General features: G+C 36.5%; 1 protein-coding gene and 1 non-coding gene across 3 annotated transcripts in view; both read left to right on the top strand.

Moving 5' to 3' along the window:
• Positions 1 to 17,384, top strand: part of RAB3GAP2 (RAB3 GTPase activating non-catalytic protein subunit 2) — a 123,803-nt gene that overhangs the window by 61,442 nt on the left and 44,977 nt on the right. For both annotated transcript variants that reach the window (XM_065542060.1, XM_065542059.1), the window contains exons 5-12: positions 149 to 196; positions 278 to 353; positions 666 to 767; positions 5,166 to 5,265; positions 8,513 to 8,611; positions 14,418 to 14,566; positions 15,446 to 15,525; positions 15,653 to 15,742. In XM_065542060.1, the coding sequence (XP_065398132.1) occupies positions 149 to 196; positions 278 to 353; positions 666 to 767; positions 5,166 to 5,265; positions 8,513 to 8,611; positions 14,418 to 14,566; positions 15,446 to 15,525; positions 15,653 to 15,742 (744 nt within the window). The remainder of the gene's footprint in view (positions 1 to 148; positions 197 to 277; positions 354 to 665; positions 768 to 5,165; positions 5,266 to 8,512; positions 8,612 to 14,417; positions 14,567 to 15,445; positions 15,526 to 15,652; positions 15,743 to 17,384) is intronic.
• LOC123571124 (small nucleolar RNA SNORA36 family) lies at positions 10,217 to 10,347 on the top strand. The gene has a single exon (XR_006695293.1). It is a non-coding gene; the product is annotated as a small nucleolar RNA SNORA36 family (small nucleolar RNA).

Genomic DNA, 17,384 nt, shown 5'->3' with positions numbered 1-17,384 from the left:
AGTTTTACTGTATTTTTACTTATGCATCAAATAAAACTGGTTCACAGAAGTCATCTTCCAGTTATTGTCCTTTAACATCCAATTATAAAGAAATAAAAGTAATTAGTAAGTTCGGTGGGTAAGCATATGATTTTGTTTTTGTTTTTAGGGAATGTGTAACCAGTGCTCTATGTATCCCACTAGCAAGCCAAAAGAGGTAAGGATAAATAAGAGTTATCTGTTTCCTTTGCTTTGATTTATGAGTTGTTAATTAGATAATAAATTTTGTTTGTAACAGGAGTTCCACTGGGCGTCCTGACTGGACCTGCATTGTGGTGGGTTTTACTTCAGGTTATGTACGCTTCTACACTGAGGTGAGTTGAGTTTTCAACAGCTAGGAAACACTAGTTGACTGCAATATCTGGTTGTGCATCCCCTTTATACTAGTTTGTGACTTTATTACCTGCTGCCTGAAAATGCGTAGTTGATGCTTTATTGGGGTAGAGGCCGGGATAGGCCATGGTAAGTTCTGGTAGAAGATACAGAGAAGAGGAGCTGTATTCTGAAAAGAGTGTACCTGGTATCTCTGGAAAACTGTTGGGGAAATGGTACTCTTTGCCTGGCCATACCTGCTCAGGTATATTGGTAAGAAAACAAGCAGGGACCTTCTCTGTGCTTCCTCCTAGAATGGTGTGCTCTTGCTTGCACAGCTTTTGAATGAGGACCCAGTACTTCAACTTAAATGCAGAACCTATGAAATACCACGACATCCCGGGGTGACTGAGCAGGTAGTGTAAAAAATTGTGTTCCAACAGTAATAGTGGCATTACTTTGAAGCAGTTTCTCTCCTCTTTTTTGGGTGGAAACTTAAAAGATATCTTTGTCTTGTGGCACAGTTAACTCTGCTATCATAGTCTAGAAATATAATCTATTTGTAGTGGAGTAAAGAATACCAGTCTTGCTTTTACTTATTTAATGAAATATTCTATGTTTCATTCTACAACAAAGTAAAACCCTTTAGTTAGAAGCCAAGAAAATTCCTTATTTTTAGAATTTAATAGTGACTTAAGGCAAAAATATGATATTCTATAACTGTATAACTTTTTTTATTTGGATTTAGGTGCCAAAATTACCTAGAGTAAAAGAAAAAAAAATTGGCCTTCTTGTTACTAGTGATACTACCTTGTACTTAACTGTTTCTCAGAAAAGGGGTTACTAAGCTTTTGTTCATAGTGGAAAATACATATATTCATTGAAGATTTCAACTGAGAAGATAATACTGCTTAGTATCTAAGGCTCTAACCTCTTAGGTGCCTTGTAACATTTTGGTTGTCTTAGTCAAAAAATAATTATAGGGCCATTTAAACCAATATGCTTTTATTTGTTTTGCAGAGTGCATAGTCAAACCTATGTAATATGCCTTCCCTTTGTTGTACTACTTAGCCTCCAAAAGATTTCAAGTAAGCAGGTGTATATACTGTATGCATTTGTTAATTGAATTTGCATGGGAGATGGACTGGAGCTGCAAAAGAATCTTATCTAGTAAGAGAGACTAGGATTAAAATCTAATAATATCTGTGGATGAATTAATCAGTAATATAAAGCAATACCTAATTTATTGGTAATTTATTTGGACAGAATACATTCTGTACAAGCTTAGAGAAAGAGGAGTTCAATTTGGACCAGGAAAATAAGAAAATTTCATTGATGAGGTGAGATTTGCATTAAGCCTTGAACAATGGGTATAGAATTTAATTAGGAGAAAAGAGGGGAAAGTGTTTCAGGTAATCAGGAGAAAATTTGATAGAAGATTCGAATGTAGAACTGTATATGCAACAACAAAGAAACTTATGTTATAAAATAATGAGAGACTGTCAAGCAGAGTGGCCAAATTTTGCATAAATTCAAAGGCCAAGTGAAAAATTAGAATTGATTTAGGAAATGAGAGAAACTCCTAAAGATTTAGAAGAAGGAAGTGATGTAATCAAAGGAATATTGAAGATTTCTTTCTTCAAGATAAACTGGAATTAGGGAGGCTAGTTATCTGGTTTTTTTAAGTTATCTGTAACAGATGTGGAGTGCTGGGAGCCAGGACTAAAATGGCTATGGGAAGAGAGAAAGGACCAGTACAAAAATTGTTTTGGGGCCGGGCATGGTGGCTCACACCTGTAATGCCAGCACTTTGGGAGCCCGAGGTGGGCGGATTGCCTGAGCTCAGGAGTTTGAGACCAGCCTGGGCAACACCGTGAAACCCCGTCTCTACTAAAATACAAAAAATTAGCCGGGCGTGGTGGCATGCGCCTGTAGTCCCAGCAGCTTGGAAGGCTGAGGCAGGAGAATTGCTTGAACCCGGGAGGCAGAGGTTGCAGTGAGCTGAGATCTCGCCACTACACTCCAGCCTGCATGACGGAGTGAGACTCCGTCTCAAAAAAAAAAAAAAAAAAAAAATTGTTTTGAAGAAGCTTAATAGGACCTGGTTATTGTGTAGAGATGTACAGTTTTTTAAAAATGAGCTAAAGATGTCTCTAAGATACTTATCCTGAGGAGTGCCATTGTCAACGTTGGAATAAGGGACTACATTGGCAGTAAATGTTATTAAATGAGGTTTTGCACATGTTGAGTTTGAGGCGATGGTAGGAAATAAAATCAAGTTACTGGTATCATGTAATGATACAAAATTGCTGTATAGGCACAGAGACTAGATTGGACATGATGGCTGAGGTCATAGATAATGAATGAATTCTTTCAAGTAAAGAGTGTAGGAAAATAAAACTGCAGGCTGAAGACTTAAGTCTTAGTAACTAATAATACTCATCATAAGGAGATGGGAGAAATGGAACTATTAAAGGAAACAAGGAACAGCTGGAAATCAAAGAAGATAATCTGTGAACTGAAGATAACTTTCCAGAGATGTTTTTCATTTTTCTAAAAATTCACTGGATGACAAAGCTTTTTAAAATACATTAAATTTGGTGTCTATAATACTCTTTTTTTAGAACTAGTGGAAAAATATAACTAACATTTAAATATTTGCTTGCTATTTGCTATACAAACCAAGAAAATCATTTCAACATTTTTATCAAGAAGGAAGTCTTTGTTGTTACTCTGTATGCTTTATTAAACAGCTGTGGATCTGACACGTCCATTTATATATCAAAAATATCTCCTATTTGCTTCTTTTTAATATACTCCCAGATTTGTCAGAGATCACAGAAGCATATTTCCTCTAATTCAGTTCTAGGAGCAATGAGTGTAGTACGGGTGACAGCAGGTCATTTGTTGCAGGAGAGGATTCGAAAGAGAGGGAAAATCTCCTTCTGGAATTTCAAAGACATTTCTTTTGCATAATAGCTTCTGTAAAAAGATCTTCTCTGTCATCTAGCACAGTATCTACAGATCTGGGGCCATTGGTATTTGTGTTAGTGTTTTCTTCAGGAAGACTACCTGGTTTTGGAGAAATTGACTTGCTAGTGATTCGGTCTTTTCTGTTTTCTAGCTCCCCAAAGTCAGTGAGGAGGCTCTCTCCCTGCTACTGTGCTCACTGGGCCATGTGTGCTTAGCCTTGTGAACTTGTCATGTGAGAATATATGCCATGTCCCTTCCCCACTGGCTTATGCTCCTGTGGCCCAGAAGTCTTTTTTAAACAGAGAAACAGCCTGACAGTCCAGTAGAAAAAGGAGCAAGGCAGATCTCAAGAGAAGAAATTGGCCCAAAAACATATAAGAAAATTTTGAACCTTAATAATAATCTAAGAACTATAAGAAAATACAGTGAGATAACTTTTCACCTTTTGGATTGGCAAAGATAAAGATTAACAAACTTTTGATGACAATATAGAGAAACAGTCACTCTCATGTATTATTGGTGGAAATATAAGTTGATAGGCACTTTTTGAGGCAATTAATATAAGAATGAAAACTGTGAATACTGTATGACCCAACTGACCCACTTGAAGGAATTTACACTAAAGTAATATCCTAGTAACATGAAAAGATATAGACTGAAGAATGTTTATTGCAGTGATGTTTATAATAATGAAAATATATTAATTCATAAATATTCTTTACTGCCTATTATTTGCCCAGTTCACTTCTAATCCCTGAGGATTCATTGGTGTAACAGACATGCAAGGTTCCTGCTTTCCTGGAGTTTACAGTTTGGGCATGGTGGAGGGAAACCAACAGTAAGCAGCTAGAGATATCAAGGTGATTCCAGTCTCTGATAGGTGCTGTAAAGGAAGTCATGTTGATGAGATAGTAATGTGCCAAGAGAATAGGTGTGTTGTTTGAGATGGAGGTTCAGGAGCAGCCTCTCTGGATAACTAACATTTGAACTGAAACCTGAATGAGAGGAACAGTTAGGCAGGTGAAGATTGGAGAGAAGGTCCAAGCACATGCAAAGGTCTGAGGGTAATGATGACCTCTCATATTTGCCAGATCTTGCAGCCATGGTTAATGAGTTCAGGTTTTATTCTAAATGCAGAAGGGAGTCATTGGAGAGTTTTAATCAGGAGATTGGTTTGATCTGTTATATCTTACGAAGAGCACACTGGCTGTGTGGAGCGTGGATTGTAGAGAGCAAGAGTGGAAGCAGGAGGCCATACTGAATGTCTGTCAATATGAACTGGTTAAGTAAAATAGGGTACATATAATGAAAGACTGTGCAGCCACAACAAAAAATGATTTGTTCACTTATTGAAATGGAAAAATATCATTGACATATTATTGAATAGTAAAAATCATGTTAGGATACTATATTTGGTATAACCTTATGCAAATGTTTTTGAATATATTTGGGGATGTATGTTGAGACATGTCTGGAATTTCAGGTGAGTTTTCTTTCTTCTGTTTTTACATACTGTTTTATCTGTGCAATGAGTATATTTACTTTTTATGAAATTGTAATTCTTTGTGTTACTCTCAGCATCTTTGAGACAATTATTTACCATACACAAAAGGTTATATTTTGAAAAGAATTTTAGGTCTTTTGCAAAAAGGCACTCTGAAATTAATTTTTTAATCTATTTTTACTGTTCTGCCTGAATCTGCTTTGGGTGTTGGGTGGTTGATGGTTTAGTCCCAGTATTTTTCATTTTACATTATTCGTGAAATTTAGTATAATAAAAAGTAGATAAGCTTATTTGATGTATCTATTCAAGAACTTTTTTTTTTTTATTTCTTAAATAGAATGAAGAGTTGAGTATCTTATATCCAGCTGCCATTGTGACTATTGATGGATTTAGCCTTTTTCAATCTCTTCGTGCTTGTCGAAATCAGGTAGCAAAAGGTAATATTTTGGCAAGAAATATTTAACCTCTGTTCATGTTTGTTTTATTTAGTTTCACCTGCTTATGGAATTAGGTATGTCTTCTAAATAAAGAAAGGCCTTCTGAACTAGATTTATGGGAAAAACCTGCCTCCTATAGAGACAGGGGAGCATGTTGAGTAGATTGCTTAGTAAGGTAGAGACAAGCGCTAAAACATAAACACTTCACATATTGCCTTTGGAGAGTGTGGTCAGCACAGGAACACTGGGCTTTCTTTACGAATTCAGCAGTATGTCTTGACTAGCTAGATTTGCAACTGTATTGACAGCCAACATTGGGGTAAAGAATTTAGTTGCATGTGGCTGAGGTACCAGATTTTCACTAGATCAGCAGCTGATCAAGTCCAACATCCTAAAATCTGGTGACTCCACATTGCTTCTGTCCTCCCTGAGGATAAAGCTGTCCACGGTGTGCAGGGGAAATGCGAGATCCTACCGATATCACTGTCAGCAGGACCCAGCCGGGAGTCAGCATGAGCTGCTTTTTGCTAACTCAGAACACTCAGAATGGAGAAAAGCTAGAGGCCTAAACTTAATGTATATGTGGGCAACAACATTATTTTGTGACTTAGGGATGAAAACTGCCCAAATAATCAAGAATTCTTACTTTTACTACCTATCGTTTACATTCTGATGCTGTTACATCTTTTGGAAGAGATATTTCATCAAATTCAACATGCCATTGATTGTAAGAAACACTATTATTTTATGTACCACTAAGAAGAAAAAACTATTGCCAGTGAAAGATACACCATCAATTTTCAGATCTCAATTTCAGGGTTGTGAAAATATGGAAGAGTCTCAAAATCAGTGAAAATATGAGTAGTAGCACTAACTTCCCCTTTTCTTCTGGGATTGAGTAGAGGAGTCTTAATGGCCCCAAAACAAAGTTTATTTACTTTTTATGAAATTGTAATTCTTTGTGTTACTCTCAGCATCTTTGAGACAATTATTTACCATACACAAAAGGTTATATTTTGAAAAGAATTTTAGGTCTTTGGCAAAAAGGCACTCTGAAATTAATTTTTTAATCTATTTTTACTATTCTTCTGCCTGATATTGCTTTGGGTGTTGGGTGGTTGATGGTTTAGTCCCAGTATTTTTCATTTTACATTATTCGTGAAATTTCACATTATTTAGTGAAAAATTAAATAGCTGATAATACCGATTATAAAATAATTGTCAATTTCTAGTTTATTAAATTAATGAACTTCTTACCTACAGAAAATTGCCTTTTGATATATAGGTTAATGGTGAGTATTTTAAATGTTCTCAAGATAATGAAGCTTATGGTGGGCTAAATTTAAATAATTTAAAAGATTCTGAAAATAGGTATAAAAATTTAAACAAATTCTGACCTAGTAAAAAAGCTTATACTAGAAAAGAACCACATAGCCAAGACATCAGAAGTTTTACCAATCATATCAACCTGCTAAAAAAGACAGAGAAAAATTTTTGATGGCAATATGAGATGCTGGATTTAGACTAGGTTTAGAAACAATTTTATGAAGCAGTAAATATATCCTAATTAGCCTATGTTTTCAGGAAGCCATTTAGGAGTTAAACTTTGTTTTGGGGCCACTAAGTCTCCTCTACTCAATCCCAGAAGAAAAGAGGAAGTCAGCACCGCTACTCATATTTTCACTGATTTTAAGACTTTTCTTTTCCATATTTTAACAACTGTAAAATTGAGATCTGAAATTATTTCTAATTTTAGGTTGGTATGATTGGTAGAATTCTGAAGTCTCGGCTATATGGTTCTTTTTTTACAATTGGTTTAAATTTTTATACCTATTTTCATATCTTTTAAATTATTTAAATCTAACCCACCATAAGCTTCATTATCTTAAGGACATTTAAAATACTCACCATTAATATATATGCCAAAAGGCAGTTTCCTGTGGGTAAGAAGTTTATTAATAAACTAGAAATAGACAATTATTTTATGATTGGTATTATCAGCCATTTAATTTTTCACCATTTTTGAATTTCTGTTTGCTTGTTGTGTATGAGACCATAAAGCCATTTGTCTCCTAGGAAGTAAGGAATTAAGCCACTTAGTGCCCTTGGGTTGTAAGTTGCTATAAAAAGAGTTCTGGTTACTTAGCCATAAATTGTGACGTTTATTTCAGCATATAAGAAAATTATCTTTTCTTGGCCTTACTATCAATCTGCAATATTTAGAGGATTGTATTTTCTGTTTATTATTATTTTTTCACTCTCCTGAATAAACAGCCAGAACTCAGCAGTATTCTGATATGTAACATGGGTGTTTACTGATTGATGGGATGTGCCTGAATCTATGGCAAGAGGTATAACTGTTGCTTTTCCTTTTCTTAGTCACTAAGCGAAGGGACTGAGGTTAAAGATTGACATTTCATTCATTTTTTTCACAGTGCTGTTGCTTTTAATATATCTTTCTATCAAGTCTGGCCTCAGTTACCTAGATTAGAGACCTTGTATGTGTGCTCTGCCAGGTGTATCAGGTTTTTAGTTTTTCACTCAGTAAAGCACTGATTCCTATCCCTAGGATTTTATCCCCTTTGTCAAGAGGGAGAAGTTGCTTAGTTGGCATCATTTGCAGTTTGAATTCACTTTGTTTTGGTTCTGTTTTGTTTCGTTTTGTTTTGTTGTTTTCGAGACAGTCTCCCTCTCTCACCCAGGCTGGATTGCAGTGGCGTGATCTCAGCTTATTGCAACCTCCACCTCCCAGGTTCAAGTGATTTTCCTGCCTCAGCCTCCCGAGTAACTAGTACTGCAGGCGTGCACTACCATGCCTGGCTCACTTTTGTATTTTTACTAGAGACGGTGTTTCACCATGTTGGCGAGGCTGATCTCAAACTCCTGATCTCAAGCGATCCGCCTGCCTCAGCCTCCAAAAGTGTTGGGATTACAGGCATAAGCCACCGTGCCCAGCCTGAATTCACTTTGATTTTTAGTAGTATTCTAGAATTTTTAGTAGTCTTCTTTAATGACTTGAGTGTTCCAGAATCTTTTGTGACGGCCAACTTAGTCTTTTAAATGTTTGCATTTTATGTGCATTGTCTTGGCATGAATAAATCTCACTTTATGCCTTGTTTTCATTACTTTGACTCATTATTAGCTGAAATTTTAGAATAACAAATTAGTATGATTTTAATGATTTTTTTGTAAAACTTCATTTTATCCATAATAATTAAGTTTGGATTGTCTATTTTATATTTTGTAGCTGCAGCATCAGGCAATGAGAACATACAACCACCACCATTAGCTTATAAGAAATGGGGTCTACAGGATATTGACACTATTATTGATCATGCTAGTGTTGGTAAGTATTACTAATTCAAATTCTTTTGGAATTTACTTCTTAAACTTTTTTATTAAAGTATCTCACTTATTAGAGATGGACATTATTCTTTATTTATTATTATTATTTTTTAAGATGGAGCTTTGCTCTATCACCCAGGCAGGAGTGCAGTGGCATGATCTCAGCTCACTGCAACCTCTGCCTCCCGGGGTCAAGTGATCCTCCCACCTCAGCCTTCCAAGTAGCTGAGATTACAAGCGTGCGCCACCACGCCTAGCTAATTTTTGTATTTTTCATAGAGATGGGATTTCATCATGTTGGCTGGGTTGATCTTGAACTCCTGACCTCAAGAGGTGCACCTGCCTCAGCCTCCCAAAGTGCTGAGATTACAGGCATGAATCACTGCACCTGGCCAACATTTATTCTTATGTGAAAAAATGCATTGCCTTTAGTGAGACATCTGGAAGGTAGTTCAGATTCAGATTATCATAGGCATATATCTTTAAAGCCGGGCATGATAGCAAACACCTATAATCCCAGCACTTTGGGAGGCTAAGGTGGGTGGATCACATGAAGCCAGAAGTTCAAGATTACCCCGACCCACATAGCGAAACCCCGTCTCTACTAAAAATACAAAAATTAGCCAGATGTGGTGGTACATACCTGTATTCCCAGCTACTTAGGAGGCTGAGGCAGGAGAATTGCCTGACCCGGGAGGTGGAGGTTGCAATAAGCCAAGATCACACCACTGCACTCCAGCCTGGGTGACAGACTCTGTCTCAAGAAAACAAAACAAAAGAAAAATAAATGGTAGCCGTTTTAATAAAGATTTAATTATTCCCTCAGCCACAGTATTGTACAGTTTTAAATCACTCACTATTTGACTAACTTTTCTACAGACAAATTTGGTCTAGATAATGACCATATAAATCAGTCTCTTAAAAATGTAACCTTGGTCAGGTGTGGTGGCTTGCATCTGTAATCCCAGCTACTCAGAAGGCTGAGGTAGGAGGATTTCTTGAGCCCAAGAGTTCAAGACCAACCTGGGCAACATAGCGAGACCCCATCACTTAAAAAAAAAAAGTAACCTTTAAACTAGTAAAATGTAGATAAAAGCAGATTTCTTCTTGCAGCCACTATAAGAGAGCTTACTGTGTTAGGTATTGAGGGTATAGAGATGTAAAGACATGCTTCCCTGCTGTCTTAAAGTGTGAGTCTAGGAGTCTAGTTAGAAGAAACACATGAGAATGGCTGCAGTACTACAACATAATAATTGTAGCAGACAAGGGGACCAGCTGTAGTGGGAGCAGAGGAGGAAACACTCATTGTTTCTCCAGCACACTATATACTTTTACCCCTAGATCTATGTGCATGTTGGCTAGAATGCCTCCTCTGTGTTTGTTCACTTGGTCAAATTCTACTCATTCTATGAAAACTGGACATTGGGAGAGAAAGAGCAAGGAGAAAAGGAAGGAGTGTGACTCTAGAGAGGCTAACAAGATATCTGACACACAGGCTGTCTTTCTATTTACTGCGTAGCTCTTATATGGTATACTCTGTAATAAAAACCTATTGGTAAACATTTCAGTGTGTCTACTTTTTTGCTAGCATAAAAATGCTACAAAATTCCAAAGTGTTGAGTTCAGTTCAGGGTGGCTTCCCTGCTCTGTTAATTAAACTTTGGAACATTGAAACTGGCTAGGGAAAATGATTGGATAGAAAATGTTATTCTATTCATTTATCCCCAGCCTACAAAATGAAAAAAGGTACAGTAAACTTCATTGTATGTATATCTTTATGTAAAGGTCTGGTTAATTTATTCAACAAATAAATGAGTAGCTATTAATATTTGTGCTAGAAATACAAGATAGGACTCCACCCTGATAAAGCTTACATTTTGGTGATGGGGAGACAAACAATAAACTAAATAAATAAATATGATAATATCAGACTGTTAGTGAGCATCATGAAGAAAATAAGTAGAAGGTTATGATAGAGAATAAAGGAAGAGGGTGCTTTAGGTAGACTAGTGAGGAAAAGCCTCTCCAGGGACATGACATTCAGACTGAGACTTGAAGGATGAGAAGGAGCCAGCTATGGAAAGAGGTGTAGGAAGAGCATTCTAGGCAGAGGAGCATCAGGGATATAGGCCTGGGAGCCTTGAAGACCTGAGTGTTCAAGAAACAGAAAGGGGGTTGGTGTGACTTGACCATAAAGAGTGAGGGGAAAACAGGACAAGGTTAGGTTGGAGATGCAGACTAGGGTTAGATCACGTAGGGATAAGGAGATCCGATTTTATTCTAAATGCAGTGGATGTCATTGATGGATTCTAAGTAGGGGGTTACATTTTAACATATCTCTGTTTGCTGGATAGAGAGGTGCTTGTAGAAGAAAGCAAGGAGACCAGTTAGGAGTATATTGCAATAATTCATGCAAGAGAGAATGATGGATTTATGGTGGAGGCAGTCGAGTTGGAAGGAAGTAGACAGGTTTGAGATATACTTTGTACTTGCTCAGGGATGGTTTTGAGAAACAAGAGAAAGGAAAGCATTAAGGGTTTCTTAATTTTTAAGTTTGAGCAACAGGGTGGATGATGAGACTGTTTACTGAAATGAGAATAAGGAGAAGGAGAGGCACATAAAGAGTTATGTTTTTACAGGTTAACTTCTGACACAGTTAAACATTCAAGTAGAGGTATCAGGTGTATGAATTGGACATGAGAGTCTGAAGTTCAGGGAGGAAGCTGGGATTGTAGATATAAATTTGAGAGGGAGTGGTTTACTGTGGAATGTTTCGTAGAATTCAAGAAAAGAAGGTGGTCCATTGGATTTGACAACATGGAGTTATTTAGTGACTTTTGATATGAACAGTTACAGTAGAATGGTGAGGATGAAAGCCAAATTAATATAGGCTTAAGAATAAATATTTTTACCCCCTGCTCTCTAAAATCACAAACAAGGAGCACAAGAAGTAGATTCTCAGTATGTCCATTTTTATGGAGTCCTGACCTCTTCCTGAAGCCTCATACTCATTTCTCCAGCTCCCTACTGAATAATTTCTACCTAGATATCAAACTTAACGTATCCAAAATCGAATTCTTAATTTCCTCCTGCCAAACTTGCTCCTCCTTTTTTTTTTTCTACATCATGTTTCTTCTGGTTGCTCCTTACTGTGACATACAAGGCCCAACTTTATCTGGCTTATGGTACCTCTGACACTGTCTCCTGTAGGGTACCCCTCCCCATTCATTGTGTTTCATCACGCAGATCTCCTCTGTGTTCCTCAGACACAGCAAGCATATCCCTACTCTAGAGCATTTAGATTTACTGCTCCCTCTGCCTAGAAAACTTTAGCTAGTCACATGGCTTTCTCCCTCTCTTCACTCAGGTCTCTTAATATATCACGTTGTCAAAGAGGCCTTCTTTAGTCAGTCTACTAGGCCTAGAAAATTATGCAATGAGTTTGACTTTATGGAAATTTATATTGAGAGGGACTTTGATGTCTTTCAAAGTGTGGAAAGACCTCAGATGCTCAGGAAAAACTCTTAATGACAAGGTAATAATAACTCCAGAAAAAAAAGAATGCACAGCCAAGGAAATGTAATTACAGTAAGTACTGTATCTCAGCAGTGAGTAATACTTACATCATTCCTAATAATAAAAACAGTGAATTTAATAAAAAATTGAGATACAAATATTTTGGAAGGATATAGGGAGAGAAAGAGAGATGTAAATAAGCCATACCACCTTAAATTAATGAAAAATAGTGCTAAAATCGGTGACTCGAAAGATAACAGCCCCCTAAATTCAGTACCAATGTGTAGCAATATAGAGGGCAGAAAAACACTTTAAATAATACTATAGGAATGTGGTCAGCAAAATGTAGACTGTGGGAAATTAGTCTCAAACAGGCTTGTTTCTTCAACAAATAGATTTCAAAGGATTGAAGATGGGAAGGAGGGGTTGAGGAGGTCAGAAGGATTTTGGACCAAACTCTATGTCCTTTTGTTTGGGGTCCTTACTTTGAAACCCAGAGGTATTGTTTTTCTTAGCAATGATTAGCTATTTTGCTTCAAGAGCAGAGAATGCAGAAAATTTAGGTCAATTAAGGTTAAGATTTAGCCGGGGGAGTATGTGTGTAGGGGGAGACGAGTGTAGAGAGGTTGTGGATATTTGCAAGAAAGTGATGATGATGGAACTCAAATCTAAGCTGGATAAAAAGGGAAGTGATCCCAAGAGGTACTTGATAAATAGTGAAAAAAATTGTAGGATTAATTAATTTAAACTCAAAATTATGAAATTACTGCAGGGAGTTTCTGGAGTAATTGAGATGGAAAGCTAGGAGATGGTGGTCTAAGTGCGGTATGCTTGAAATCATAGTTACAAAGAATCTACAGTTGCTGATGACCAGATCTAAAGTGTGACATCGAAAATGGATTATTTAAGTTATAGGAAGGAAAACATCATTGGTAGCAAGGATGGAAAGGACAGATCAACCAATTCCTTACCATAAATTAGAATCCTTTAAAAAAATTGCATATCTATTGCAAAATTGTCCTCTGGATTATCTTGTAGCAATTTATACTCCTGTGTATATTGCATGGGAGTTTGAAAAGAAGCTATTTTAAAACTTAAATTTCAATTTATATGCCATACAATTTGCCCTTCGATCGTGTTCTGGTGGAGTCAGGCAAAACTTATGAAAATTTTGTAATATAGTGAAAACATTTTGTATACTGAATCATGGATTCATTCATGACTATGAGACAGGTGTTCTGATATTTTATAATAGTCCAGGAGGTGGGAGGGGAATTTAAAAAATAGTCCAAGGATTTGTTTGATCACTTTAATTCCTATAAATCCAGTGAATGGTTTCCTTATGAACTCACTCAAAGAATTTCCTTTCCTAGGACACATTTTAAGGACAAATGCATTTTTTGACAGTTTTCAGGCAAAGGGGAGGCAATACATGTATATGAAAATTAGTAAGGTCAGGCACAGCAGCACATGCCTATATTGGCGGGGCACAGTGGCTCACACTAGTAATCCCAACACTTTGGGAGGCTGAGGCTGGAGGATCACCTGAGGTCAAGAGTTTGAGACCAGCCTGGCCAGTATGGTGAAACTTCGTACCAACTAAAAATACAAAAATTAGCTGGGCATGGTGGTGCATGTCTGTAATCCCAGCTATTCGGGGAGGCTGAGGTAAGAGAATCTCAAAAAGAGAGAGAAAAAAAAGGTGAATTGATATTTGGGGATAAAAGTGGACTGTGTACTTCTGGTACCTCTGAGTTTCGTATCTGTTCAAAAAATTAAATTTTGTTTTTATGATATTCTATACGTTATAGAAATTGTAGATGGAAATTTTAATATTTAATTTTTTTGAGATGGGGTCTCACTCTGTTGCCCAGGCTGGAGTGCAGTTGGAGCGATCGCGGCTCACTGCAACCTCCACCTCCCAGGTTCAAGCAATTCTCCTGCCCCAGCCTCCCAAGTAGCTAAGATTACAGGCACCCACCACCACGCCTGGCTAATTTTTGTATGTTTAGTAGAGGTGGGGTTTCACCATGTTGACCAGGCTGATTTCAAACTCTTGACCTCAAGTGATCCACCTGCCTTGGCCTCCCGAGTGCTGGGATTACAGGAGTGAGCCACTGTACCCAGCAGAATATTTTCTGATGTTGATTTTGTAGCTTTTAAAATGACTTTTGTTTATTAAATAAAACGAAACATTTAGCATCTTAGAATGGAACTGAAGTAAAAATGTAATGACCAAAATAACATTGTACATTCAAGTCACGTGTTTGTTTGTTTGTTTTTATCATTAGGTATTATGACTCTGTCCCCCTTTGATCAAATGAAGACTGCCTCCAATATAGGTGGATTTAATGCAGCAATTAAAAATAGTCCACCTGCCATGTCTCAGTATATCACTGTAGGGTCCAATCCATTTACTGGCTTCTTCTATGCTTTAGAGGTATGAGTTTTATCAATGATCATGAGTAAGGCCGCTCTTGATTTTACAATTTGTCTACAAATTGGATGTGGTAACTTGCTTAGCCTTAGAAGATTAAGCAGTTTACATTTCTAAATTTCAATTGAAATTAAAATTAATCTCAACTAGCTTTCTTCTAAATTCTTTACATTAACTTTTACATTAACTGAAAAGGTACTACCATCAGTGTAAAAGAAAATTCTTTGTTTCTGAAGCCCTGAATTATTTGATAGCTGAGATGTCTTTAAATATTGGTGCAATAGTCAGATGCTCAGACTTGTTAATAATGTCAGCCCACCAGGGATTTCAGTAAATGAGGAATTGTAAAGACAGAACAAGCTGCCAACTATACTTGTTATAAGTGGTGAAAATTGCTTCCTAAAATAGGGGAGAGTTGAGTGTTAGATTTGGCAGCTCTTGTTTCTCACTTAAAAAGCATGCTTCTCAGAATTGTCCAAAATATCTTTTTACTTTTATAAAAATGTGTGTGTATATGTGTGTGCATTTATATGTAAAAAGAGAGAAAAGAGCCAGTTATGTGTAGATGTGAAATCCATAGTCCAGCTAGAATAATGTAATCTTAATAGCCTAGTTTAAAATGTAGTTTAATGAAATTACAATTTAAAGAGGGAAATTTTAATGGTAAAATACACTAATTGTGATTTTATTTTTAAACTATAGAGTTAAAACTATTTTTTATATTGCTCCTAAAATAAACTTTTTACTGTACTCTGAAAGAAGCTGAGTTGCTAGTCCAGCCTTTACAACTTTTGGAAGCATTTTAAAGTAAGCTTTATTTGGAAAGTATGTTTGTTCTTTGTAAGCTGCTAAGTTTTCTCTTTTAAATGTTCTGTTTTTCAGGGAAGCACACAACCATTATTATCCCATGTTGCACTAGCAGTTGCAAGTAAACTCACTTCTGCTTTATTTAATGCTGCCAGGTAATTACTTAACAATTAAATAAAAAATATTTCATTTGTATCTAGCTTGCTTTTAACTTATATTTTGATAGTCTGCACTTTAAAACCCTGAAAGCTCAATTTTATTCTAAGTTTTCTTTCTTTTCAGTGGTTGGCTTGGTTGGAAGAGTAAGCACGAAGAAGAAGCTGTCCAAAAGCAAAAGCCGAAGGTTGAGCCAGCTACCCCATTAGCTGTAAGGCAAGTCTGTCATGCTTCCCAAATTTTAGTCCTTTTAGAAAGGTACTGTTAAGTGTGTGGTTTTTCTGTGTGCTTGGTTGATTTGCTGATCTCGTAAGTCTTTGGAACTTCTGAAAGCCATTGCAGTGGAATTTTTTTCCCCACTAGAATGTAAAACTCCATGTAAAGAGTGATTCTTACCTGTTTGATTCACAGCTCTATCCTTGTTATATACTAGGTATTCAAGATGTATTTCTTGAGTGTGCTTTTTAACAAATAAACTTAGCTTGGTCTAATGTAGGAGAATTAGTTTAGTGATAACTGTTGCATTTCTTTTAAAGTTTAGATAGTTTGTTACTAAGTTGTGTAAACTTTTTAAAAAATGTAATCCTAGTGGATTACGGTGGCTCACGTCTGTGATCCTAGCACTTTGGGAGGCCCAGGCGGGCGGATCTCTTGAGGTCAGGAGTTTGACACCAGCCTGCTCAACATGGTGAAACCTTGTCTCTACTAAAAATACAAAAATTAGTTAGGCATGATGGCACGTGCCTGTAATCCCAGCTACCCAGGAGGCCGAGGCAGGAGAATCGCTCAAACCCGGGAGGCAGAGGTTGCAGTGAGCCGAGATTACACCATTGCACTCCAGCCTGGGAGACGAGCGAAAAACTCCATCTCAAAAAAAAAAAAAAAGTAAAAGCAGGAGTCCTGTATTCAGGCACGCTTTAGACAGACTCCTGGCCTGTGCTTCCTTGTTTACTTCAGTTGTGCTTTAGAATGTGTTAGTGTATTTGTGAGATTTTTTTTTGGTGGAGGGAGCATGATTTTTTTTTTTTCATTATTATTTTTTAGACAGAAGCATTTTTTCTAATGTTTGGTTTTGTTTAAAAATCCTTTTTTATTACCTAATATAAAGTACCACCATGAAGGGAAATAGAACACCTCCTCTTTATAGATGTTCTTCACCTAAAGAGAGCCAACTAATTATTAACATTTATCAAAGTATATCTTCTAAGTTTTTTTTTTTTTCATCTTTTTAAAAAATACATTGTAACATACCACGTTTCCTAATATCAAGAGTCAAGAAATTAACCAAATGGTCCTGTGCATCTCAAATAGATGTAACAAAGACTGAGCACCTTTGTTTCAGGGACTTTTCTCTAAGTGAGCTTTCCTAGCTCTCTTTTAGTACCTCTTTACTTTTATTTTACTCACAATTCTAATGAGGTTGATTATAGACCAACAGCAGTTTAGAGATAACTATTTAGAAAAAGGAAGGTTTTTGCTTCGGGCAGATTGGTATCAGCAGGATGTGATATCTTCCAAAAAAGAGAAAGATTAAGAAGAAGAACTTAAAATAGACAAAAGATGCCTGTGTGGGAGCAAATTCTAAAATTTAGTTGACGGTGAGGACTTTGTTTTCTGTGACATGCCTTTTAATCAAATATAGTTATACTTTATATTCTCTAAAGGAATAGGATTGTGAGTATCTATTGAAAACCTACATAAGACTGTGGTTTTATTTCTTTTATGTATTTTATATTACAAATGTCAGTTGTGAATAATAAATTATTAATCCAGGCAAAATTCATATTTCTTTATATAAAAACAGATTCAGCCTATTTCATTTGTGCATTTCATTATTCTGTTATATGTTTCTGAATTG

Source organism: Macaca fascicularis, chromosome 1, assembly GCF_037993035.2.
Source record: "Macaca fascicularis isolate 582-1 chromosome 1, T2T-MFA8v1.1".
NCBI lineage: Eukaryota > Metazoa > Chordata > Mammalia > Primates > Cercopithecidae > Macaca > Macaca fascicularis.
The sequence above is the reverse complement of the archived record's forward strand: the minus strand, read 5'-3'. Positions and strand labels throughout refer to the sequence as shown.